This window comes from Micromys minutus (assembly GCF_963924665.1).
Source record: "Micromys minutus genome assembly, chromosome: 24".
Lineage (NCBI taxonomy): Eukaryota > Metazoa > Chordata > Mammalia > Rodentia > Muridae > Micromys > Micromys minutus.
In genome coordinates, this window is record NC_137959.1 from 29,924,263 (window position 1) to 29,951,920 (window position 27,658).

Consider the following 27,658-nt stretch of genomic DNA (forward strand, 5'->3'; position numbering starts at 1 on the left):
TTTAACAGAAAGAGATGAGGATTAGAAACAGATGCTGGGTTAGACAGTCACATGTATACAATGCACACAAATTTTCAGTATCTCTAAAACCTCAGGTAAGAATGAGAAGCTCTTCAGTGTTTAGCCAGTGCTTAGTGTATAGTCCTATACAAAACTACAGTTGGTTGATAATATGGAGGGTTAATTGGCTTCAAGGCCAGCATGGAGGAGCTGAGTGCAGGGATGTGTTTTTGTTTAATGTCTGGATTTCTGCAGATGTTAATTCAAGTAGTATCTTATACCTCTGGAATTATGAGGTCTCCCCACAGGCTGAATGAGTAATGATACTACAGTGTGTGGTGATTTACATTTAGCTGAGACTCTTAAGAGCATGTAATATCAATATAACAGTCATTACACAGATGGTTATAATACAAGCCTAGAGATTAAGTAATTTGTTTATGGTTGGGTAATGAGTCAGTAATAGAGCAGGGTCAGGGAGGGGAGGATCTCAGATCTCTGAGGCAGTGGTGCTTATGTTCCAGGGATGTTTGAAAGCCCTCTCATTAAGTTGTATCTTTAGGTTTTTCTTAGTACTTAATGGTTTGAGAGTGGTGGTGCACACCTTTAATCCCAGCACTTGGTAGACAGAGCCAGGTGGATATCTGAGTTTGGCCCAGCCTGGTCTACAGAGGGAGTTCCAGGATAGCCAGGGCTACCCAGAGAAACACTGTCTTGAAAAACAAAAAATAAAGCTTGTACCAACCATAATTTTAAGAAACCTGAACATTTATTTAAGCTTCTTGGTGGCTTTATGTTAACAAATACATATTCTTCTGCAAGAAAGATGGTTAGATAATGTGGGGTTTTTTTGTTTGTTTGTTTGTCTGTGTGTATTTGTGTGTTTTGTTTTGTTTGGCTCTTAAAATTATCACTGTTGCTATTTTAGAAATTCTCATGTAACCAGGTTTGTATTGAGCTCACTATATAGTCAAAAATGACCTTGAAGTTCTGATCCTCCTGCTCTTTTTTTTAAAGATTTATTTATTATATCTAAGTACATTGTAGCTTTCTTCAGACACACCAGCAGAGGGCATCAGATCTCATTACAGATGGTTGTGAGCCACCATGTGGTTGCTGGGATTTAAACTCAGGACCTCTGGAAGAGCCGTCAGTACTCTTAGCCGCTGAGCCATCTCTCCTACTTTTAGCTCCTGAGTTCTGGTGTTGGACCAGGGTTTCATCTGAGCCATAGCCTTAGCACCCGGCTGGTGTTTTACTTGGAACCCTTCTGTATGAAACGTCTCATTCCTCCCAGTTTATTTACCCAGTTGTTGTTTATATCAGTAAAGACTCAGTTTTTAGTTTCTGGGTTATGGTCCCTGTCATCCCCCAATTTTGAAGTTGGAATTGTCATATTTTTTGTTTTTATACTATTGCTCAACAGTGAGTGTTAGTCCCAGTGTACGGCAGCTGTGTTCCTTCCTTATGTTACATAAGGAAGAGAACATGATCTCATCTTTGTCTTTTCTTCTCTTCCTGAACTTGGTTATTCTGCCAAATTGGTCAGAAAATCCCTAATGACAATAAAAGCCTGGCAGTTACAAATAGCAGTCCTTTTGTACAATTTAAAATGTTGCAAAGTGATTGGAGATATGGAAACTTGGATGACTTTCTTATTCCCAGTGTGGCTCCCACTGGACGCTCAGGATGGAGTGCTTGCTGACCCCGTGAAGGCAGCTATTGTGCTGGGCTAATACTGTATTTCCGACTATAGTGTGTCACTCAGTGTGCTGATCTAAAACCATCCGGTTTATCCAGCTAGTCCAAGATACAGCCACTTAGCAGCAAAGAAAGAGGTGGATTTCCTTGCACTTAAATGGCCAGAACTTTTTTTGTTAATGGAGAATATCTTGCTTAGTATTTTCATAAGTATTTTCCACTGTTTCATTTTGTTTTGCTAAAATATTTAATTATGTGTAACATTTTCTATCTCTGTATATCTTACTAAGTCTCACATCCCAATTTCTACCTTATCTGTTGTCCTGGGATCTTTGGGGGTTGGGAGAGTATAGCTTTCTTTCTGTTTATTTTTTGTAGTTTGTGTGAGACAGGGCCTCACAGAGCCTTAAACTGTTCATCCTCCTGCCTCTACTTCCTGAGTCCTGGCATGATAGGCATGGGCTGTCACATGTGGTGGTTGAATCTCACAGGTGTGCCGTTGGTCACATAGAGTAGGTGACAAAACAAAGCTGTGACATGACAAGTGCCAGGCTAGGATGGTGACACACAAAGTTCTGGGGGATTATAAAAAAGAAGGCCGTGTGCTGTCTAGACTTGGTTGTTCCGAAAGGGAAGACAAGAAGCTTGCTGTCTTTGGGGAGCTGTCTGGATTCCCATCTCTAGATAATCAACTTTACATAATAATCTCATCCTATAGATCATTTATGTTCAGTGCCTGCTGTCTTCTAGAATCATTTATTTGTATAGCATATGTATTGAGTAAGCTCTCTCAGTTATTTAGTTGCTATTAGGGTTAATATTACATTTTTATGTGCTTGCTGTGGGTTATGAAAAGAAGAAAAAGAATGACTCATTGAAATGACTCAGCAAGAAAGGTGTGTTCTGCCAAATGATTTCAGTTCCCAAATCCCGTATGGTAGGAAGACTGCCAAATCACATGACCTTCCCACATGAACTATGACATGTACACACCCAGTTACATACAAACATATATCCCACACATACACAATAAATTAAAAGGAAGAGTATATTTAGGGCTGGAGAGATGGATTATTGATTAAAGCACTGGCTGCTCTTACAGGGGACCTGAGTTCTATTCCCAGAACCCACAGGTGGCTCACAAACATCTGTAACTCCAGTTTCAGAGGATCCAACCCCTGTAGGCATTGCATGCCTGTGGTGCACAGATGAACATTGTGTGTGTGTACACACACACACACACACACACATATATAATATATATGGAATATATATATATTACACACATACACAACTTCATACCTATAGAATAAATTTTTAAAAAAAGAGGATTTGAAGGTGGGAGGGGACACCTGAAAGCGACTTCCTGAGGTTAAGGTGGGGAGAATGGAATTAGTGGCTGTGGACATAGCTCAGTTGGTATGGTGCTTGCCTAGCAAGCATGAAGGCCCAAGTTTGATTCCCAGCACTGTATGAACCTGGTAGGGTGGTTTGTGTTTGAAGTCCCAGCACTACAGGAAAAGGCAGGAGGATCAGGAACCCAAAACCTCCTCTGATACATAGCAAGTTCAAACCCTGATTTGGCTTATGAGACATTGTCTCCAAAAAAAAAGAAAGAAAGAAAGAAAGAAAGAAAAAGAAAAATCTTGGTTGGGGGTAATTTTCCCAAATTATAAAGTTTGTAACTAGCTTACATTTGTATCTAAGTTCAAATCTTAGATTATGGGCTTGGAGGTATAAATTAGTGGTGGAACAATTGTGTGGCATATGCAAGGCCCTCAGTTGATTACATCCCTAGGACTGTAAACAGAATATTATATTCTGTTTACAATGCTGTAGTTCAGTGATTCTTAACCTTCCTAAAGCTACAACCCTTTAATACTTCCTCATGTTGTGGCAACCCCACCCATAAAATTATTTTTGTTGCTACTTCATAATTTTAATTTTGCTACCATTGTGGATGGTAATAACCTGTGTTTTCTGATGGTCGTAGACAACCCCTGTAAAACTGTATTTAACCCCCTCCAGGGGTTACAACCCACAGTTTGAAAAGCACTGTTAAAGTCCTTTGGAAGTTGGTTCTGTTATGCCAGGTTGGTAATTCACACCTGTAGTCTCAGCACTTAGATGTTTAAGGCCTGAGAGCTGTGGAAAGGTCCAGTGCGGGCTGTAGTCCAACACCTCATCTCTTAGGGAGGTGAGAGAAGGAAAACTGTTGGTGGCGCTCAAAACTGAGGCAGGAGGAGGGAGGATTGGTGCCAGGAGGATGAGGCCAGCCTAGCCTACAAAATAGTTCTTGTCTCACAAACAAACATAAAAAGTCGGGGACTGGAGCAATGGCTCAGTGGTTAAGAATAGTGGCTGCTATTTCAGAGGACCTAGGTTCAATTCCCGTCATCATGAGATGGTTCACAACTGTATATATAACTCCAGTTCCAGGGGACTCAGTGCCCTCTTATGTTCTCTGTAGGCACCATGAATGGTAGTGTGGAACAGACAATTGTGTAGGCAAGATATACACACAATAAAATAGAAATTTAAAAGTACATTGTGTTTTTAAAAGAAATATGTAAGCCAGGTGGTAGTGGCACATGCCTTTAATCTCAGCACTCGAGAAGCAGAGGGAGGTAGATCTCTTAGTTCAAGGCCAGCTTGATCTATAAAGCAAGTTCCAGGACAGCTAGGGTTACATAGAGGAACCCTGTCTTGAACTTGTGTCCCTCAAAAAAAGAAAAGATTTACTGTTAAACATGAGTGTTTTGCCTGCAGGTATGTATGGGCATTGTGCACAGCACCCACAGGAGTCAGAAGGGACACCCAGATATTTGTGAGTCACCTTGTGAGTTCTGAGTGCAACCCAGATTCTATAAAAGAACAGCAAGCTCCCTATTGGAAAGTCTAAGGATTACCTTTGATACCTCCGTTTCCTCTGTTGTATAAATTTTAACCTGAAACAGTTGTTTGTTCATGGGAACTAAATGAGATAATATGTGAGAGACACATAGCTGAGTTTCAGTGTAAGTGTAGATGAGAACAATTAATGGATATATATCCTAGGTGCTGGAGAGATGACTCAGTGGTTAAGAGCACTGGCTGCTCTTCCAGAGGACCTGGGGTTCAATTTCCGGCACCGACATGTTAGCTCACAACTATCTGTAACTCTAATTCCAGAGAATCTGATGCCATCTTCTGAATTCTGTAGGCATCAAGTATACAAATATTCAGAGACATATAGACAAAATACTCATAAATATAAGATAAAATAAGCAAATCTTTAAAAAAAATAGTTCAGTGCCAGTTTTTTGTTTTGTTTTGGCTTGGTTTTTGTTTGTTCATTTCTAAGTTCCATTACTAGGGAAGCAAGTAGATCTTTGTGAATTCAAGGCCTGTCTGATTTACCAAGAGTTTGGACCAGTCAAGGCTACATACCAAGACCCTGTTTAAAACTGATAAAATAGGCTGGAGAGATGGCTCAGTGGTTAAGAGCACTGATTGCTCTTCTAGAGGTCCTGAGTTCAAATCCCAGCAACCACATGGTGGCTCACAAAGAATCTGATGCCCTCTTCTGGTGTGTCTGAAGACAGCTACAGTGTATTCATGTAAAATAAAAAATAAAATAAAACAACATAAACTGTAGCTCACACATCTTTAAAACAGTTTAACCTTTAAAGTCCCTGAAATTATACTTACAAATACTTGTATATTTGGTATACCAATATATGGAATTAGTATATTTGGTTACCAAAAGTTTGTTTATCCACTGTTGTCAAAGTTGGCCTATTTTTCTTAAATTCTTTATGATTATACTAATATATATTATGTTTTTTACATGTAAAACAACTTGCATGTGTTCTTAACAGTAACTTTTTAAAAACTTGAATCCTTCGTAGGATTTTTCTTCTCCGATTTTATTTATTTACGTATTCAGGTATATGAGTGCTCTGTTTTCATACACACCAGAAGAGAAAATCAGTGAGCTACCACATGGTTGCTGGGAATTGAACTCAGGACCTCTGGAGGAGCAGCCATTGCTCTTAACCACTGAGCCATCTCTCCAAACTTAGCAGTAACTCTTGATAACTTCAGTTTTATACTGTTTGAGTCATTTGCTTATGTTTAGAGAAATCTGGTAAGCTTTCAGATGCTTTTCTTTTTCTTTTTTCTTTTTAAGATTTATTTATTATATGTAAGTACAGTGTAGCTGTCTTCAGACACACCAGAAGAGGGCATCAGATCTCAATACAGATGGTTGTGAGCCTCCATGTGGTTGCTGGGAATTGAACTCAGCACCTCTGGAAGAGCAGTCAGTGTTCTTAACCATCTTTTCAGTCCCTCAGATGTTTTTCAAATCTGTACGTTTAATGTTTCAGCAAGAAATATTTAGGCAATCTGGAGTTGAAGCTCTGTTCTCAGCACGTAAAGCCTGGTGAGATATGTAGTTCCAGCAGGAGAGCTGTGTTACTCTAGCCAAACGGTTTACATACTCTGTTGACTCTGCTTCAGTGAAGAGGGAAATCTGCAGAGTAGCTGTGGTGGGATTCCTAACTTACTTGTAATTTCAACACTTGGGAATCAAAGCCACAATCCTGGGCTACACAGCAAGGCCCTGAAGAAAAATATAAAAGAAAAATTTTCTAATCTTTCACGTGATCAGAATTTGTCATTTGGTAGTAGCACACATCCATGATTCCCGCTACTCAGAGGGCTGAGGCAGGAGGATAGCAAATGCAAGACCAACATGAGCTATTAAATATGGGAACTCTGCCTCCCCCCTCCAAAAAAAAAAGGTAAAGGAAACAGAAACAACACATTGTTTTATATGAAGCAGTACCTTTCTGTAGAGAAAGCAGGGGGGCCGGCACACAATTACAGAAGAACCCCAGAAGGCCATGGGAAGTGAGTATAAAAGGAGGCGGGTGTGGGGCGCAGCTGTGATCCCAGCACTTAAAAAGACAGAGGCAGGAAGATCATTGTAAGTTCAGGGGCAGCCTGGGGTGTGTCTACAAAAGCTCTAGAGAAGAGGCCAGGAAGATCTGCCCTGCTGAGAACAGCCATCCTTGTGGCCTGTCTCTTCCTACCACCAGCCAGCCACTGAGAGAGGAGGATGGGTACGAGTGATTGGATCAGTTTAAGAGGAAACAGTTCCGTGTCTTTTCTTATGTAAGGGCCTTAATCAGCCATACTTACTGTGTAGCAGTTTCCAAAGGCAGATTTACTACTGGCTGTCTCTTCACAAGAACACCTAAAAATGCAAACCCAGGATGTTTAAAATAAACTCAAAATATTCTGTTACAGCTTAAGGGAACTATTGCAAAGAAAAACATTTAAAAATCTATTTAAGAAGTATTTTCTTTATGAATAACCCACAGCTACTTGATCATATAAAATTAATAGTTGAAAGTCTTCTACTAAGAGGAAATTATACAGTAAACAGACCAAAGCGCCAAATTATTTCAGATAGTTGGGGTTTCTGTGTTCATGTATGTGAGGGTGTGAAAGCTGATCCTTCTCTGTTAACATAATAAAAATCTGTGCAGAACCCAACTGAGAATGGAAACATCTTTTTTTTTTCAGGGGGGGTTAATTTGCAAAAATTCCTTTTTTAAAAAGTTAATGTTTTATTTTGAGACAGGGTCTCAAGGTGTAGCTCTGGTTGGCCTGGAACTCACTATGTAGACCAGCTCTGCCACCCCAGTGATGCTGGGATTAAAGTTGTTTGCCATCCTGTTTAGCTATAAAGGCCACATTGCTTGCTTGATTTGTTTTTGTGACAGGGTTTCTTTGTATAGCCATGGTTGTCCTGGAACTCACTAGCTGATCCCAGATCTGCCTGCCTCAGAGTCCTGAGTGCTGGGATTAAAGGCATGTGCCACCATGCCCTACAGGGCTATGTTTTTAAAATCCTGATTTGTTTTTTAATTACTGGTGACAAATTTCCAAGCTCACTTATTTCTGGTTTATTTAGACTTATTCTACCACAGCTCATAGATTTAAAAGAAAACCTCAGTGGTTAAGAGCACTGACTACTCTTCCAGAGGTCCTGAGTTCAATTCCCAGCAACCACCTGGTGGCTCACAACCACCTGTAATGGGATCTGATGCCCCCTTTTGGTGTGTCTGAAGACAGCTACAGTGTACTTACATACATACATTAATTAATTAATTTAAAAAGAAAGGGAAATCTAAATTCTTTGTCTTCCCAGTAGTAATTTGAGATCAAGGAGAATAATTGTGGGTTGAGTCTGGGGGTATACACCTTTAATCCTAGCATTTGAGAGGCAGGTGGATCTCTGAGAGTTTGGCACCAGCCTAGAGGCCTGTAGTGAGTTAGTTGGAGGCCAGCCAGGAGAGGAGACAGTGGTGGGCAGAGTAAGAGTGGTCCTGCTGCTTCCATTGACTTGGAGAGAGCTTTGATTGCACTGGAAAGGAAGCACGTATAATAAACTGAATGGACAATTCTGGACCTACTTAGACTGCACTTGTTTCCCCCACCCACTTCTGAGCTGCAGCTCATACCATTCATCTCAAAACGTTGAGATCCTGTCTTAGGGTATGTTCACATTGTGTTTCTGAAGATAGACCTACTTTTCTCATTAAAACCCCCTCCTGGATGCCCGGCATGAACAAGCCTACCTCCCAGTGTATTAGTTACTCACCTCACTTCGAGGACAAAATATCAGCTACAGCAAGATAGGGAGGAAGGTTTATTTTAGGTTATATAGTTCTAGGCATAGCACATCAGGATACATGGCAGAAGAGCTGGTCATGTTCCACACTCCAGAAGCAGAAGTAGGTGAATGCTAGCTAGTGCCTAGCACACTTTCTCACAGGCCTGCCCAAGGCTTGTTTACCAGATCCTGTCAAGCTGACAGTACTAATTGTCTCATCAGACTTAAATGAGGAATTCTATGGAGGGAAGGAAAAGAGTGTGGAACTAGGAATGGGGTTTAGAGACAATATCATATTGTTTTCTCTCATGTAGAGTCTGCATTTAATAAAGATAGGTAAGTCACAGGTCTGTGGAGATGGCTCCGTGGGTAAAGGCACTTGATGCTCTTGCAGAGGACCTGATTTTGACTCCACGTGCCCATTAGGTGGCTCACAACCATCTGTTACCTCAGTTCCAGGGGATTCAACAAGCATGCATGTATGTGGTGCACATAGATGCATGTAGGCAAAGCATTCATACATGTAAAATAAAATCTAAAAACATTTTTAAAGATTTGTAAGCCAGGCATTTTACTCATGCCTGTAGTCACAGCATTGGGGAGGCGGGGCAGAGAGATCATAAGAGCTCAAGGGCAGCCTGGGCAGCGTCTTGTCTTATCGAGGAAGGGGGTTTGGGGGGGGCTGTGTGGAGAAAGGCAGGGGAGTGTAGTAAAAGGGTTGGATGAGGAAGATCAGTGATAACGGTCATATGTACGAGACTCGATTTATAGTCAGAGAAAAAGGATAACTCGTTTGTATGAAGTACTGCCATTAGTGTCATATGTTCTACTATCGAAAGCACTTCTACCTCGTGAGACCTAAGAAAAAGTGATTTTTATGCTTTTAAGAAGAAAATGGCATCATATTTGTCTCTATGTCTATATATTTGTTGAGGTTCAGTAGACAGTTTATCATCTATTATGTAGTAGAGATTGTTTTCCATTTTTGGTTTTATGAGACAGGCCTAGAGCTAGTGGCAATCCTTACACTTGGGTCTCCCTGACGCTAGAATTACTCTAGCGCTGTTGCTCTTGTTGGCTGCCAAGGTTGTTTTATATGATTAGTGCATTAGTCAGGGTTATCTAAAGAAACAAAACTGATAGAATGAGTATGTGTTACAAAGGAGGTTTATCAGATTGGCTTACATGATATGGACTGGGTAGTCTGACAACAGCTTGTCTCTACCTGCTAGAGAGCTGAGAACCCAGTAGCCCATCAGTCTCCAAGGCTGGTTCCTCAGCAGCTCCACACTGGCACTTATGGCCTGAAAGATTCCTAGAGAACCACTTTTCTTCTTCCCACGTGGAAGGTGTCAGCAGGGTCCAGCAGTGTCCAGGGTCAGCAAAGATGGCAACACAGGCAGCCGCAAGGTAGATCCAGGTACTGGCAAGGGGCGGAGGCCAGCAGGTGAGGAGTGCACAGCTCTCCTCTCTCAAACCTTCTCATATCTCGCCATCCTTCCAGGGATAGCCTTTCGTACCCCCTTTCAGAGGCGACTCTGTTACCTGTCAAGGTGAAGGTGATACCACAATTAACCATCAATCACAGCACCAGTTTATGGGACCCAGGCATGCTCCTGACAGGATGAAATGAGAAAATCTTTTTGTGGGGGAACAATTTGTCCATGTTTATCAGGAGTCTTGAATATTTCTCCCTAAAAAAAGATGTTCATTGTAGAGCTAAGTGCCCAACAATTAGGGAATACCCTAGTAAATTATGATGTACACACAGTGGAATTTGATATGATTCTTAAATAGTACTTAAGAGTTGGTGTATGTAATATGGAAAATACAATACTAGAAAGTTTAGAAGGTTTTATATTAGAACTGAGAGGTTTATTTTGTCCTTTCTTCCTTTGAGCATTTTAAATTGAATTATCTTGGGTGAAAGGATGCAGCTAACTGTGAGTGTGAATGGCCACATCAAGACTTACACAGGAGGGAAGGAGGCTGGAGAGAGATGGCTTCCGGTTAAGAGCGCTGGCTGCTCTTGCACAGAACCTGGGTTCACTTCCCAGCTGTACCCCCAGTTCCAGGGGATCTGATGGCCTCCTCTGGCTTCTGCAGGTACCGCATACATGTAGTGCATAGACAGAGGTGCACACACATAAATAAAAATAAAATAAAATAACTTTAAAAGCTATGTAAACAACATTCTTCTTTCCTTCCCTTTCTCCCTCTTTCCCCCTCCTTTACTTTTGGAGATCAGTGTAACTTGCTTTTTAGTCAAGTTAATGACCTTATTTTTTTAAAAATACATAATACAGAAGTTATTTAAAATATGCAGAATTACATCTTTAAATCCAGTATATGTACAAGCATTACAGTGTTTTCAAAAAAATCCTTTGCCATATCGTTATCAATAAATGTACAGGACAGATAATGTTTTAATTACACTTATTTATTTACTCTGTATTTAAAGAACAACTTGATGGTCTCTGTGGTTCTGTCGGTTGAAAATGGGGAAGGATTAAACTGATGGTTCTCAAGAAGATGGAAACCCTTTTCACTTTGCTTTTTCTTCTCACTTTTTTCTTTTTCTGGATGGAACCTCAAGTTTTAGGCATGAACCCTTTGGCTACCTAGGCCCTTCCCTCCGTTTTAGTAAGTGATGAAAAAAGAAACTTAGCTCCAGCCTCTTGGCACTTTCCACAGCTAGCTGCAAGTATCAGTGTACAGTTACTTTGAGGATAGTCTTTAACAATGAGGAGAGAGGTAAACCAAATGCCAGTGGGTTGGTTGTAAAGGTGTTTCTTTTCAGGTTATTGCCCAGGTTGGTTCTGTGACAGCTGGGGAGGTCTTATAGGACACAAGTGTCAATTTATAGGCATTAAACATTATGGATGGCTCATTGGCTGATGTATAGGCAGCACCACCATAATCTCAGGTGAAATTTAACCCCCCCCCCTTTTTTCTTTGAGCTAAGGTCTCTCTAATGTAGCACAGGCAGACCTTGGTACATATCCAAGAATGACCATGAACTTTTAATCGTCCTCCTTCTATTACTTGAATGCAGGGACTACAGGCATATACCACCATGCTTGGTTTGTGAGGCTCTGGATCTCAAACAGAGGTCTCTGTGCATCGCTAGAGAGCAGTCTACCAGCTGATCTGGCCCCAGCCTACATCCATTGCTCTTTTAATACAGTGGCCCTTAGTTGTGTGTCTGCTTTGCCTTTGTTTTTAGCATGTTTATAGTAATCAGATTAGAGATGCTAATTCTGAGTAGATCGTTAAGGACTCTTCTTATGACTGCGCTTTTCAAGAGTGCTCATTTAGAATGGCTTTGTTTTCCCCAGTTGGTAGGCCAGTAGCTGGCATGGTGCTTTAAGTGTTGAAAAGCATGTCTCAGCCATTGGCATTGATTGAAAACCTTAGGAATTTCTGCCAAGTTCTCGTGATCTAATCCTCTCCTAAAAGCACAAAGCTCAAGTGTGTATTGAAATGCCTGAGTCAGCTGCTCCAGGGATATACTAGCTACACTCCTGCTCCTTCTTCCAGCATGAAAAATCTCCTTTACTCTTTCCTCCCATAATGTACTTATAAAAAACACAAAGGAAAACCATGCACACATGCAAACATCTGTCCTATATGTAAATGCTACCATTACAATTGTATTTCCTACTATTATGCTTGATTTCAGCAGATATTGGTGTGACTTTTTTTGTTTGTTTCATTTGTTTGAGATAGAATCTCACTGTGTAACCTTGGCTGGCCTACAACGCTATATAGACGTAGATGGCCTTGAAGTCATAGAGATCCACCTGTCTCTGCCTGCCAAGTGCTTAGATTAATTTTTTTATATAATATTTATTTATATGAGAGATAAGATAACTGTAGCTGTCTTCAGAGATGGTTGTGAGCCACTATGTGATTGCTGGAATTTGAACTCAGGACCTCCAGAAGAGCAGTCAGTGCTCTTAACCACTGAGCCATCTCTCCAGCCCCCTAGATTAATTTAATAATGCAAGACAATGGCTTCATTTCTTCTACTGATTAGGGTTAATTTTAAATTTTTTCTCTAGCTTTCTAAGTCAGGAAAGCAAAAGAAAGGCACAGGCTTTCTTTTGAGAAAAAGAAGACTTGTGTGCCTAGAGTGTGCACTTGTTTAGAGCCACTCTTGTTTGTCAAGTCCTTTCCCAGTGTCTTCATTGTGTCATAGAAGTGTTGGGTGTTCATAAAGCCCCATTGCTGGCTGCTGTGGTTGGGGAGGGGGTAGATAATGACCAACTGGCTGCTGTCAGCATTACTAAAACACAAGTAGTTTGAAGTAAGCATGGTACACTACCATCCTGTGAACTTGGTGGATAAACAGACAAATGTGTTGTTCTTATATTGTGCTTAGCATATCTAGCACCTCTGTGAGATCACACAACAGTTGTCATCACAGAAATCTAGTACTTCTGGATCTTGTTCTGTGTGAACGTCAATTATACTTTCCTTCACAAACCTAAAGCCTGAGGCTTTTCAAGCAGGTGCATGATACAAGTGGAAAATTCCACACCTGACCTAATACAGCAGTCCAAATGAAGATGCTCTTCCTAAGTTGCCTTCAAGCATATGTATACTATTTATGTGAAAATGAATTCATCTTTCCGTTTATCTCCATGTACATATGGATACTTCAAATTTTGTAAGGCTTCTGCTGGCAAGCAGCCAGATAAGGAATACTAAACTATGTTATATATTCAAAAGATTTTAATGGAAATAGAATATTTTGAAAGTGCAAGTGCTTGTATATATGTTAACACTTTTTTTTATACCACAGTAATGTTTATCTCTCTCCACTTCATCCAAGTGAAGCATTAATTTGGGCCAGGGTCCAAGCCTTATTTACCCGTGTATCAATTGAGCTGAAGTACTTGCCTTTGTAAAGGGAAGAAAGATATGTATTTTCTGACATTTGAAAGGTTCTCATGTACAAAAGAGATTCATATTGTTGGGAGTATTTCAGTGGGTGGAGGCTTTGAGGTGGGTCCCCTCGATGCTAGCTCAGGACACGTAAAGCTTGAGTACTTTGATAGCATTTGAACTCTGTTTTTCACTTTGCTCTAGAGGGTTACTTGTATGTGAATTGTTTTGTTTTATTTTTCAAGACAGGGTCTCATTATATAGCTCTGGCTGTCCTGGAACTCATTCTATAGACCAGGCTGGCCTCAAATTCTGCCTCCTGAGTGCTGGGATAAAAAGTGTGCACCACCACCACCTGGCACATGTATATGAATATTTTGATTTTCATTTGATCAGAAACAAAAAATACTAACCTCCTTTTATTTATTTTTTTCATAGTCAAGTTTATCCGAGAAGTAACACCATATATCAAGAAACCATCTTTAGTATCAGATCTGCCATGGGAAGGTGCTGCCCCCCAGTCACCAAGCTTTAGTGGCAGTGAAGACTCTGGTTCTCCAAAGCATCAGAATACCACCAAGGACAGGAAGGTCATCCCTCTCAAAATGTGCTTTGCTGCTAGGAACCTAAGCATGCCAGATCTGGAGAACAGGTGAGCCGTACCTTCAAGAGCACCACACTCAGCCTACAAACTCGAGGATGCACCACAGTTTCAGTGCCTCCTGTCCAATAACTTATTGAAAGAAGAAAGATGTTCTGAGATCGGAGATTTGTCTTTATTTTTGGAGCCCTAGACAGCTTCAAACCTACATCTCTCTGCCCGGTCTCTTATGTCTCTTTATAAGGAAGTTTCTTAATTGTGAAAAATATTACAATTCAGAGGCCCCATTGTAGATCTGAGATACCAATTGGCAAAATGACTGATAAGTTTGCTTCTCTGTTCTCCCTGTCTTCTATAAAATGCAAGCAATGGATGGAAGTGTTTATAACTTTTCTTCTTCTATAGCTCTTTGTGTTCTAGGATGACTTTGATTTCATTAATTTTGTGTAAAAGTATGGGTAGACTCAGTATTAGGCCAGAGATTTGGCAAACTGAGGTGGTTTTAAAAAAAATAAAAACAAAAAAATAAACTTGTTCAAAGAGCTATAGATAGGCTTTGTATAATCTGCCTTCAGTCTTACGATCTTCTCTATCTGAATGCACCAAAGTCTTTAAGCAAAGCAGGCTAGAACATGGAACACAGCAGGATACTGAAGCCAGGCTTTTTGTGTCATGCCAGTGATTTCAGGGCTAATCGGGCAGAAGGAGGCAGACTGATCTATGTAGTGAGTTCCAAACCAGCCAGAGTCACAGGGTGAGAAGCTCCGTTTCTGGTGAGAGGCGGTTGTGACTAAAGCTTGTGCTTGAAGTGTTTTTATAGTATCGAGAAATTGTAGGTTATTTTAAAGACTTTGAAATTTTTTTCTACACGAATGTTTTTTTTTTTATGTGAATGTATGTTAAATGTGTGCGACACAGGCCAAAACTGGAGTTACAGGCAGTTGTAAATTGCCCAACATGGGTGCTGGGAACCAAACTTAGGTCCTTCACAAGAACATCAGGTGCTGTTAACCTTGAGCCGTGTCTTCATTCCAAGAAATTGTAGCATAAGGTGTTATGACTGAGGTGGTTGTAGCTCTCCCCTATAATCCCAGCTCCAGGAGGCTGTAACAGGAAAATCTCTGTGAACATAAGGCCAGCTTGGACTACAAGTGAGTTCTAGATTGGTCTGGATTATAAAATAACTAAATAAACTAGTTTCAGAAAAAACACAAAGGGGCAAAAAGCTCTAATTCATCTAGTACTAAGAATCACATGCTCACCTTCAAGCCGAAAAGGATAGAAATGCTAACTAAGCCCTTCCATTATAAACCACTTCTGAGATAGATGCCTATGTTGTTGCTGATGCCGCTTGAAGCTGAAGAAAAGAGCACAGGGTTGTGAGACAGGGAAAGAAGAAGACTGAAGTGATTACTGAGAGTTCTGCTACCTTCATCATTAAGACATTTGTCAGAACACAGCAACCTTGACTTTCCTTAAAACTCAAGTACTGCATTATCCTTGGCTCATTTATATGCTAGAAACATTTTCTAGAGATTTATTAATTTTAAGCCTGCTGGTTGAGGTTTCATGCCTTTATTCACAGCACTTGGGAGGCAGAGGCATGTGAATCTCTGAGTTCCAGGATAACCAGGGCTACATAGAGAAACCCTATCTCAACAAAACAAAATAAAACTCAAAATCAACAAGAACTAAGCCACTTATTTTTTTTTAAGATTTATTTATTATATATAAGTACACTGTAGCTGTCTTCAGACATCAGAAGAGGGCATCAGATCACATCATAGATGGTTGTGAGCCACCAGGTGGTTGCTGGGACTTGAACTCAGGACCTCTGGAAAAGTAGTCAGTGCTCTTAACGACTGAGCCCACAAATCACTTATTTACTTTATGCGTGTTGTGAGTATTTTGCTTGCGTGTATGTCTGAGTACCACATAGATACTTATTGCTCACAAAAGTCAGAAGAGGGCACTAGATCCATCTGGAACTGGAGACATTGTGAGAAGCCATCTGGGTGATGAGATTGAGCCTGGGTCCCCTGCAAAAGTGACGTGCTCTTAACCACCGAGCCACCCACTCTATCCACCCATATAATGGAAACATTTGATAATGATCAGATTTGAACCAAGTGTAGAGAACAATTTGGAAGTGCTAAAATTATAGCAGACTATCGGTATGTGTGTTTATAGCTTAGAAAACTAGGACAGGGATTATGAGAAGGGAAAGTGATGTTCAGGGAGATATGAAATGCTAATGAATGACATGTAAAAGGGAAGCAGAGAGGCGTACTCGGTAGGGACAGAAAGGGAACCAGCTGGAGGAGGGAGGAGGCAACAGAGGGGAGAAAACGATTAAGGACGGTGTGACAATGATGGTGGGAAGATGCTATCATGAAGCCCAGAACTTTCAGCTTAGCAAAAGTCAAATGCTGCATAATATTGTGGGGAAGGGGTGGGGCACCTCTTTCTTGCAGTCAGATGATGAGACTCGGTCTCAGGTGGTCAGAACCAGGGTAAAGATTATCGGTCTTACTGCTGAAAAGACATTTGTTCCTACTCTCACTTTCAATACACCTGAAGATGACTATCTTTTTGTAAGAAGAGACAGAAAGTTATTCTGTTCTGTATCATGCTCTAGAAAAGCAGGCGCAGATTTACAAGGATCTAGTGGGGAATCACATGTAATTTTGCTTGTTTACTGGGATGTGGATATCTGTTCCATGTGTCTTCACCTAAAACAACATACAAAACCACCACCTAAGTAAACGTCTATTGTAAGACCCAGAAGACACAGACGGGGGCACGTTGGCCAAGCTGTTTGTTTTCTATATGCTTTATTTTCCTCTTGAACAAAATAAAAATTTTATGAAGATTAAGTAAGGAAATTATAAAATTGGTATAGTAAATTCTTAAAATTGTGTGGGTACTCTCAGTTTCCCTTGGCTAAAATTGTATCTGTCTATAAAATTAAAACACAGCCTCTTCAGCCATATCTTTTAGAGCCATGTCAGGAAAACTGGGAAGATGGCTCCGTGGATAATGTTTTTGATGCAGAAGCATGAGCTCAGATCCCAGCACCCAAATAAAAAGCCAGGTTTGGAGGGATGTACCTGGATTGCCAGGGCTTAGAGACAAGAGAATCCTAGGGACGTGGAGGCTGGCAAGTCTAGCCAGCTGTAAGCTCCAGAATCAGTCAGACTAGACAGAGTATGAGAGGAAGACACCCAACATTGACTTCTGACCTCTATAACATGCACAATGGCACACGTGTGAATACACCACACATATATCAAGAATAAAGGAATATCTTTAACATCACTTGGAGCTCTTTAGTCCTTAAATTTATCTAAGCCCTCCTAAAACACAGCAATTTATCTGTGATTTTTAAAAATGTATTTAATGTTTTACATACAAGTATACCTGTTCACCACATGTGTGTCTGGTACGCCACAGAGGTCATAAGAGGTCAGTGTATCCTCTGAGACTAGAGTTACAGATGGTTGTGAATTTCCGTGTGGGTACTGGGAATCAAATCCAGGTCTCCTAGAAGAGCAGACAGTGCTCTTAACCGCTGAGCCATCTCTCTAGTCCTGTTTGTCCCTTCTTGATGGTCACCTGAGCAATTTTCAGTTTAGAGCTAGTTGTCATGAGTATTTTGTGCATCTTTTTTGGTCATGCATTTTCATTGCACTTGGGTAAATTTGGAGGAGTGGAGTTGCTGTGTCAAATTGGAGATGTGCTAGGGCATAGTGGTGCATGCCTTTAATTCTAAAACTTTAATCCCAGCACTTCGGAGGCAGGTGGCATCCTGTGAGTTCTAGGCCATCCAAAGCTACATAGTGAGACCTTTCCTCAAAAAAACAACCAGCTGCTAGGTTGGTGGTGCATCCCTTTAATTAATCCCAGCCCTTGGAAGGGAGAGGCAGGCCAGCCTGGTTTACAGTGAGTTCCAGGACAGCCAAGGCTATACAGACAAACCCTGTCTCAAAAAACCAAAAGCCAAACAAACAAATGAATGGCAGGTGTGTGCTTGGTTTTAAAAGGAAACCCCAGGGCTGGAAAGATGGCTCAGCAGTGAGGAGCAATGGCCGCTCTTCCAGAGGTCTGTTCCTGCCATCACCCACATGCCTCACAGCCGCCTGTAACTCCAGACCCAGGGGATCAGACTGTTTCTGAACTCCATGGACACCAGACACACATGGTACAAACATATATATGGAGGCAAAACACTCATGCACATTAACTAAATAAAATAAATTTCAGAAAGGAAATTTCCAGATATTTTTCCAGTGACTGTGCCATCTTATGCTAAAGCCAACAGCAACCAGCAGTATGAGTTTCCACTGCACCATATGCTTGTCAGTGTTGCTAATGGTGTTGTAATACTGTTGCAGGTGGTATGAACCATTCTGGGGATGCAGCGAAATCTCCTCGTGGTTCATCTTTTGTTTGTATGTGAAGTCTTCACTAAAATGAAAAGGGGAGCTGTTTGCTTTCATTATCGTCATTTTACTACTTTGCTTTCTTTCTGTAATTATAAAGCTAGTGGGTGTTTAGCTATGAAAATGAGTAGACAGAGGGCACTGCTTTGCCCACCCGAGTTTCTGCTGCCTTGCCAAATGCTTCTGATAATCGTGGTGTGTGTCATGAGATGTGAAAACGAATTAATGACGACGTCCAGTGAGAGAACATGAGCCATTCCTTAGCAAGCAGTACCGTGTCCTGTAGGAATGTAAAGTTCGTCCTTTGCATTGGCTCACAGTGCTTCATCTTCATTTTGACCATTTTTCTAGTAAAAGGTAGACTTGAGATTTGTGACACATAAAAATCACATGACTGTTACTAAATTTAACTCATAATTTATGTCAAAGACATAACCAAGCAGATATATTAATATAGGCTGAGCTTACAACCCCATGCTTCTGTCTACCTAAATATTGATTTGACTTGTCTGATGAAATTAAACTTCCCAGGAGTTCCTCAGTGGTTTGACTGGAGTCCAAATCCTTTAACCTTGTAGCTGCCTCCTCGTTTCTCCTATGGGCTCAGTTACTGGCAGATGGCCTGCATGCTCACTATTAGAAGGGTTCTTGTTTTAAATTTTCATTTGAAACAGTGCATTTCAAGCATGACTATGTTGCTTTTATCAGTTAGAGCTACGACAATACACTCTTCTGGATCCTAGACTCAGTTCTACTTGCAAGTTTATTGTTTTCTTTTCTTTTATTTATTTATTTATTTATTTATTTATTTATTTAGGTTTGGCTTTAGTTTAGTTGTGTTTGTATAGCCTGTAAGTAAATTGGCTGTCTTGGATCACGCTGGTCTCAGACTCACAGAGATCTACCTCTGTTTCTGCCTTCCAAGTGCTGGGGTTAAAGGCTTGCACTAACAAGCCTGGCCAAAGATATTTTATCTTTTTTTAATCTTTTTTCTTTTTTACAAGTTAGTATTTCTTCTTTACAAGTTAGCATGCCTTTAATCCCCACATTCAGGAGGCAGAGGCAGGTGGATCTCTGAGTTCAAGGCCAGCCTGGTCTATAGAGTGAGTTCCAAGACAGCCAGAATACACAGAGAAACCCTGTTTTGAAAACAAAATAGTATCCCCTTTTTTAATAATTTAAAAAAATTTTTTTCTGCACTAGTGCTTTGTGTGTGTGAGAGTATCAGATCTTGAAGTTAAAGGTTTGTGAGCTGCCATGTGGGTCCTGGGAATTGAACCCAGATCCTTAGGAAGAACAATTAGTGCTCTTAACTGCTGATCCATCTCTCCAGCTCCTTTTACTGTTTCCTTAATTAACTTGTCCATGCTCTCTTCCCAAGAAGCTTGAGACTTCTTTCCATGAGTGCTGATGATCCTGCCTCCAACTTCCTGCCCATTCACCATTTGAGCTTTCTCACCCTAGTGTCCACTCCTGATTAATCAGGCGTAGTCTTCTTCTACAGCAGATCTATTTTCACCTTTCCTGTGATTTATGAAGAGGTTAAAGAACCTATCTGAGCGACCATCTTGGGACTGTATATGGTGTAAAGGGTTTTTGCTGTTGGCGATTTTTACTTTTTTCCAGAAAGTGGCTGTTTTGTGCCTGGGAAGGAGGAACTGATTTCTATCTTTAGTGCTAAGTAGGTCAGTAGGAGAGTGAAGGAATTTTCTTGCCTGTTTCTTGCCAGTGAACTTTAGCATATGTCTAAAGAATGTGAGGCTGGCCTCAGTGACAGAGCAATGGGGTGGAAATAAATCAGCCCTTCTAGGAATGATCAGCCCAGAGATGTGCAGTCTCCCAGCCAGCTGGGTGGGAATGAGAACGGCTTGGACTCTTTTTGCTAAGATCAGGTCGCTGCAGTCACTGGCCATCTCTTTCAGTGTTGCCTCAGCTGCCTGAGCACAAGCTCCAGCCATGCCCAACTAGGTGCTTTTTGGTTTGGGGGTGGCTTTTTGTCTGTTCAGGTTTTTTTTGTTTGTTTTGCTTTTGTTTGTTTACAGTGGTGGGAATTGAACCTTAGGGTCAAGCACTCAACTGAGGTTCATCCCAGTTTTCGTTTTTATGTTTTTAGTTATAATTCACTAAGTCATTCAGGCTGGCGAGGAGTTCACAGTCCTCCTGCCTCTCTCTGAAGTACATACTTTTGAGTGTTGCTTTCTGAAATAATCTTGATACACATTTAGAGATAGTATGGTAGACATTTGGCTTTCTCCACTCGGTTTAGTTCCAGTTTCTATTGTTGTGATAAAACACCATTACAACAAACAGTTTGGGAGGAAAGGCTTTATGCCATCTTAGAACTTTCAGACCATCTTCCATCACTGAGGTCACTCGGGGCAGGAATGCAAGGCAGGGACTGAAGCAGATGCCATGGAGGAATGCTGCTTACCGGATTGCTCCCTAAGGATTGCTCAGCCTGCTTTCTTATAGAACTTGGATGTGGCAGTGCCCAGAGTGGGCTGGACTGTCCCACACCAATCATCAACCAAGGAAATGCCTTATAGACTTGCCTGTGAGCAACCTGGAGATACTTTCTCAGTTGAGGTTCCTTCTTAGTAGATGACCCTAGCGTGTATCAAGATGATTAAACCAGCCAAAAGACTACTTTCTAAACCCCTTGGCTCTTTTCTAGCTTCCCAGTTTTTGTTGTAGTGAGCTCTCTGAGCTTATAGAATTATTATTTAAAATCTTTAAATTAACTTATGTGAGTTCAAGCATACCACAGTGTATGTGTAGAAGTCAGAGGTGACTTGCAGACATCTGTTTCTTTCTACCACATGGGTTCTTCAGATCTAAGTCAGGCCATTAGGCTTAGCAGCAAGTGCTAAACCGGCTCACCATCCATAGACATGGTTTTTGCAAAGCTTCCTTAGGGGAGGTACTAGGTTTATAAATGATTTTACCACATGGAACCAGTTTGGTAAGTGTGTCCAGAAGTGTAAAGGTTTCCACTGTAGTCTTATGTTGCCTCTACTACCACAGACATGTCTTTTGGGCAAGGTCTTCCTAGCAGCAATAATACCTTTTGTGACCTATAACTGTGTTCCATCAATTCTTCACCTTCTGCCTTCCCTGTTAGACCCTAGACCCAATTAGGGTAGAAACTGGATTTGTTTTTTGTTTATATTTATATCATTGTATCTACAACACTAGCATAGTATCTGCCATTTAGTAGGAGGTCAATTAATATGTATTTACGGAAGGATAGACTGGAAGCCAGAGAGGTGGCTCAGGGTTTGAGACTAATTGCTCTTATCCTAGAGGACCCAAGTTCAGTTCCCAGTACACACCTACAACTTCAGTTCCAGGGCATGTGATACCCTCTTCTGGTATCCATGGGTACCCACAAACACCATAAATATAAATACACATGGAATAAATGTTAGAAGAAAGAACAGACTAAGCAGAATTTGATGAGAATAAACACTTGCCATATAAGATAACAACTTGAAATATTTGGAGCTCGGCATGGTGATCCAGACCTTTTCCTCCCAGCATCCAGCAGGATTGTCATGGATCAGGGCTGCACAGTAAGACCTTCTCTTAAGTAAATAAAAATTAGGGCCAGCAAGATGGCTCAGCAGATAGCGCTGCCTGTCACTAAGCCTGACAGCCTCAGTTTGATTTCCAAGACTTACATGGTGGAAGGAGAAAAATGATTCCCACAGGTTATCCTCTGACCCCCACACTCAACACTGGCGCACGCACACAGTAATTAAATAACATCCCCTCCCCCAATTTTTAATACAAGATGAAATGTAAGAACAAAAATAAGCTATTAAGGTAACTTAGCTTGTAAAGTAGTTGGTGTATAACCCTAATGACCTGAGTTTTGAGTCCCCAGTCCCACTGAGGAACTAGAAGAATAGGGATGCCTAATGCATGTTACTAGCACTGGAGGCCAACCTTGGGACTGCTGATGTAATAACAGTAGTGCACATGTCTTTAATTCTAGTATGCAGGAGGCAGTAGAAGGGGAATCTCAGAGTATGAGGCCAGATGTGTCTACACAGCAGGTTTCAGACCAGCCAGGACTACACAGTGAGACTCTGTCTCAAGTAAATAAATAAATAACATTCCAAATTTTCATAAAGAATAATATTCACAAAAGTAATATTCTTCTGTTATTATCCTCTTATTTCAAGTAATAATAATGCATTTCAGTTCATTGTCAGGCTTTTTATGGCTTATTCCAGAATTACCTAATTATGTGTATGTGTGTTTTTCTATTTGTCTGGCCATATAAATGTAGGTAACCACAAAGACATTGGACCTCCTAGAGCTGAAGGAGGTGGTGGTTGTTTGAACCACCTAATTTGGGTGCTGAGATTCAAACTAGTTGGAAGAGCAACAAGAGCTCTTTAATCAGTGAGCAATCTCTCCAGATCCTAATTGTTTGTTTGTTTACTTATTTACATACATTTATTTATTGGTTTTTCAAGACAGGTTTTCTCTGTGTAGCCCTGGCTATCCTGAAACTCTCTCTGTAGATCAGGCTGGCCTCTGCCTCCCAAGAACTAGGATTAAAGGAGTGTGCCACTACTGCCCACTGTTATTTTTAAAATATCAGTTCTGTTAGCTTTTTTGTAATGTTCATCTTAATCCCAGCACTTGATAGATCAATGCCAGAGGAATGAGAGTTCAAGGTCATTCTTGGATATCTAGCAATATGACCTTGTCATATTCAAATAAGTGTGTGTGTGTGTGTGTGTGTGTGTGTGTGTGTGTGTGATACATATGGTGTATGTGTTTCTTCTTATTAACATCTTGCCTGCAGTGCCCAGCATACGATTGGTTCTGTTTCTTTGATACGGAAATTAAGGGAAAATGAAAGTGTCCCACTAGTGACCATCCCGGTACAATTGAAAATCCAGCTGTTTATTGTTCATCCCTTTGTGGTTTTCTCTGAAATTGGACTTCGGGGAATTAAAGTGTCTTTATTAGAAAAACACAATATTAGACTAGATTTGAAGTTAGAATGTTAACTGTGGCTAGTGTGATGACTTCAAGCCTGCTCATTTTTCTCTTTTCTCTCCCCATACAGATTGATAGAGCTACATTCTCCTGATAGCAGGAACACCTTGATCTTACGCTGCAAGGATACAGCCACAGCACACTCCTGGTTCGTAGCTATCCACACCAACATAATGGCTCTCCTCCCACAGGTACTGGCTGAGCTCAATGCCATGCTTGGTGCAACCAGTACAGCAAGCCAGGGAGGCAGCAAGGAAGTCAAGCATATTGCCTGGCTGGCAGAGCAGGTAGGTGGGAGGCAGGACAAGGTTTTACTCATCTCCACTCAGTTAAAGTGCCTCCCTCATGGCAGATATCTAGACTATTTCTGTCTTTGCCTATCATCATCTCCCTCCCTCCCTCCCTCCCTCCCTCTCCTCTTCACCCCTGTGTGTGTGTGTGTGTGTGTGTGTGTGTGTGTGTGTGTGTATGTGTGTGTGAGGTGGGGGAGGGAGGGAGGGAAGGAGGGAGGGAGAGAGAGAGAGTGAATGTGAGAGAGAGTGTGTTTGTTTGAGACAGGGTCTCACTGTGTAGACCAGGCTGGCTGCTTCTCCCGTGTTGGGATTAAAGGATTATGCCACTGTGCCTGTCTACAGATATACATACAGATTATGTTATGTACCACTTGGTTCCTGGTTCCTGGATATCCATATGGCAGCACTTCTGTTTGTCTTTTGTTTTGCCTCACTTCCTTTTTACCATTTAATGACTGGTTTCTAATCATCACTCCTAGCAGCAGAATTGACCGTCAGGGTATCATTGTACTATAACTAAAGGAAATTTCCTTCCTGTTACCATTTCTCTTTCTAAGCAGCATGGGATTTCTTTTGTGTGTGTGTGTGTGATTGAGGCTTAGGCTTAGGGGGTGGGAGGATGTCTCAGTGGTCAAGAATGTTTTCTGTACAATAATGAAGACCAGATTCAGATATCAGCACCCACACAACAAGTCAAGCATTGTACAAATGCCTGTAACTCCTGTTCCAAGGAATTTTAGCATCGTTTCCTGGCCTCTGTGTACCATCTACACACACACACACACACACACACACACACACACACACACACACACACACAAACACACAAACATGTCCACACGCACATACACACATATATAAATACAATAAACAAATCTTTAAATGGGAGTCTGGGTCTGTGTTAATAGAACATAGCAACATGCTTTGACTCTGCTATAATAGCAAGCAAGCAGTCTCCACATCATCAGAGTAAAGTTTAGTAAACAAGTTGAAGGGTGGGTTTGACCCAGAGGTCATAGTTTCCCCACTCTTTTTGTAAAGTATTGGTAGCGTTCTTAGGGGCAACAGTCTATAGTTCATATTCCTGTACTAGAACTTAAAATATAGAAAATATAGGTTTGGAGATATAACTCTACTATAGGGCACTTGTCTGATACATACAAGGTCCTAGGTTTAATCCCCTATACCAGAGGGGAAATTTTATACAAAATATTCTATAAGACATTAAATAAGATTCAGTTTAGTCCATAGCTGAAAAATGAAAAGAAACAAGAAAACCTAAGTGGGTGCTGAAGAGCCCAGCTCTTAGATCCCAGGTTCGAACAAGAGGGGAAACAGTGCACATATAGCATGGAAGTGCATCCCTCATTGTTGCTGGGACAAGAGTGGAAACCTGAATTCAGGGTTCAGAGGAGAATGAGGGTCAATTGCTGCCCCCGATGTGTTTTATCTCTGAATCCTGGACACCTGTGAGTGCACAGGGCTGAGGAGGGGCCTTACAGGTGCTGCTTTGTTCTAAGTTTTCTGGTCTAGCTTTCTGTCCTCTGCCCTAGTAGAGGTCTAGAGTTTTCTCAAGTTGAGAATAATTTATCTAAAAATGATGTTTGTTGTTCCCAACAAAGTTCTAATTTGGTAGATCTCTGGTTAGGCTTGACAATCTTGTTTGGTAGTTCCCTGGGGAATTATGCCACAGGACCAATTTTAGGTGCCAGCAGTTCTCCTCTTCTTCCTCTTTCTCCTCCTCTTTCTTCCTCCTTTTCCTTCTTTGTTTGTTTGTTTTGTTTTAATTTTCAAGACAGGATTTCTCAGTGAAACAGCCCTGGCTGTTCTATACTCGCTTTGGAGACCAGGCTGGCATTGAACTCGCTGAGATCTGCCTGCTCCTCAAGTGCTGGGACTAAAGGCTTTTTAAAATATCTATTAATTTATTATATATAAGTACACTGTAGCTGTCTTCTGACACGCCAGAAGAGGGCATCAGATCCCATTACAGATGGTTGTGAGCCACCATGTGGTTGCTGGGAATTGAACTCAGGACCTATGGAAGAGCAGTCAGTGCTCTTAACCCCTGAGCCATCTCTCCAGCCCAAGTCAATTTTTTTCTATCTACCATGGCCTCCAAGGGTCAAAAACAGGTTGTCAGGCTTATATAGTGAGCACTGTTTAAGTGATACACCATCTCATTGGTCATGGTCAACATTTAAAAGAAATAGGCTATAGTTTTTTATAACATATAGAGTTTGGAACATATTCTAAAACATTTAAAATACTAATTAAGACACATTTTGTGTGTTAGCAATGTACAGTGTGACTTTTTAACTGTAGGTTGGATTTTTTTGTTTTGTTTTGTTTCCTGAGGCAAAGTGTCACTATATAACTTAGGCTGGACCCGAATTCATAGAAATCTAGCTGGCTGTGCCTTCTGAGTGCTGAGATTGCAGGCAAGCACCACACCACACCCAGCTTCCTTACTGTAAATTTTAACTAAATCATTGCTGTATAGATTCTGCAGTTGAAGACTTGAATTTCCATCCTGTTCTTAAAGGATATCATACATTAGACATGTGGAAACTTTAATCATTTTTAACAGAACAGTGTATTAATTAGAATTGGTGATGCTCATTGGTGTTATGGAATGGGGTAAAATGGTCATTTCACTAGATAATGCATCTGACTTGTTGGGAGTGAGCTTTTCAAATACCACTTCATGCCTCCCGACCTGTGGAAGTAACCTCATGGGGATGATCCTGTATCTCAAGTTTGTTAGGGAGGGAAGCAAAGCTAAGGCCCCCAGTGTTAGGCCAGCACCGGGTCACTTCTGCAAAAACCTTAACGTTGTTCTAGTCAGCTCTGATTCTGTATCTCACCACTGCAACAGGCAAAGCTAGATGGTGGAAGACAGCAATGGAGGCCTGTTCTCATGGCTGTGACTGAGAAGGATTTGCTACTTTATGATTGTATGCCATGGACAAGAGATGCCTGGGCATCGCCGTGTCATAGCTACCCTCTTGTTGCCACAAGGTAAGACAAAAGCAAAAAAATACTCCAGGTCTATGAAGAGTCAAAGCGAATATTGCTGCCTTTAATGCTAAAAACAGCGTTGAAGGCACTAGTGTAGGCAGTGATTTTTCCCAACTTATTGGTCATTTTCTAGCTTCTCTTAGCAGGATAATTGTTTCAGTCACTCCTGGGGTGTGTATGTGCGTGTGCGCATGCGTGGTGTATGTACACTTTTTAGTGTATGTGTGTTTATGCTTTTTAAATTATTGAAGGCTTGACTAGTCATGGAGATAATAAGGGTTTTGGGGTTTGGAGGTGATTTGGTTTTGTTTTTTATTATTGACTGTGACTAAAAGCCACTGAAATTGCAGCAGCCTTTTAAGTAAGTGATGAAATCATTTAAACCAGATAAACCACTTAGCTTAGCCAAAATGTCTTTGCAGTGAAGGAGCACATAGAAATAAACATGGCTTTATCTTGAAGCCACAGAGTGTTCCCCATATCCCAGATGTAGGGATTGGGAGAACAATTGGAAAGTGTAGGTTGAGAATGTCCTAAGAGATAGCAGCCACATTAGCAGAACATCCAAAGTTAGGTTTGCTTGGTTGTTAAAGAGTTGGGTGTTAGTGTAACTGAAAAGCCCCATGGGCTGCACTTTCGGGAATCATTTAGAAGCTTCTGTCTGTGCAGTGAACCAGAATCTCTACTGAGCATGAAGCTGCCACCACCTTTGACAGAGAAAGAACAAGTGGATGATAATCTGGTGGTTTCATTAAAAGGGGTGAGGGTTACTCAGAAAAAGTATCTGGTACTGAGGGAGAGAAGGGATAAAACCATCTCCTGTGCCCCATAGAGAGCACTGCATGTTTCCTGTCTTGTACAACAACAAAACAATAATTTTGTCACAAGCTTTTCACTGAGTAGCCATAGCTGGCCTAAAACTCAGTATGTGGGCTGGCTAGCCAAGAATGCATAGAGATCCACCTGCCTGTCTCCCAAGTACTGGCAGTAAAAATGTATTCTCCATGTGCAACATGGTATCATTCTT

At 41.1% G+C, this 27,658-nt stretch overlaps 1 protein-coding gene across 2 annotated transcripts in view; it reads left to right on the forward strand.

Annotated features, from left to right (window-relative positions):
• Window positions 1-27,658, forward strand: part of SNTB2 (syntrophin beta 2) — a gene marked incomplete at both ends in the record, with an annotated part of 72,105 nt that overhangs the window by 31,847 nt on the left and 12,600 nt on the right. For both annotated transcript variants that reach the window (XM_080936886.1, XM_080936887.1), the window contains 3 exons: window positions 13,697-13,910; window positions 23,388-23,604; window positions 26,489-26,631. In XM_080936886.1, coding sequence (XP_080793012.1) covers window positions 13,697-13,910; window positions 23,388-23,604; window positions 26,489-26,631 — 574 coding nt within the window. The remainder of the gene's footprint in view (window positions 1-13,696; window positions 13,911-23,387; window positions 23,605-26,488; window positions 26,632-27,658) is intronic.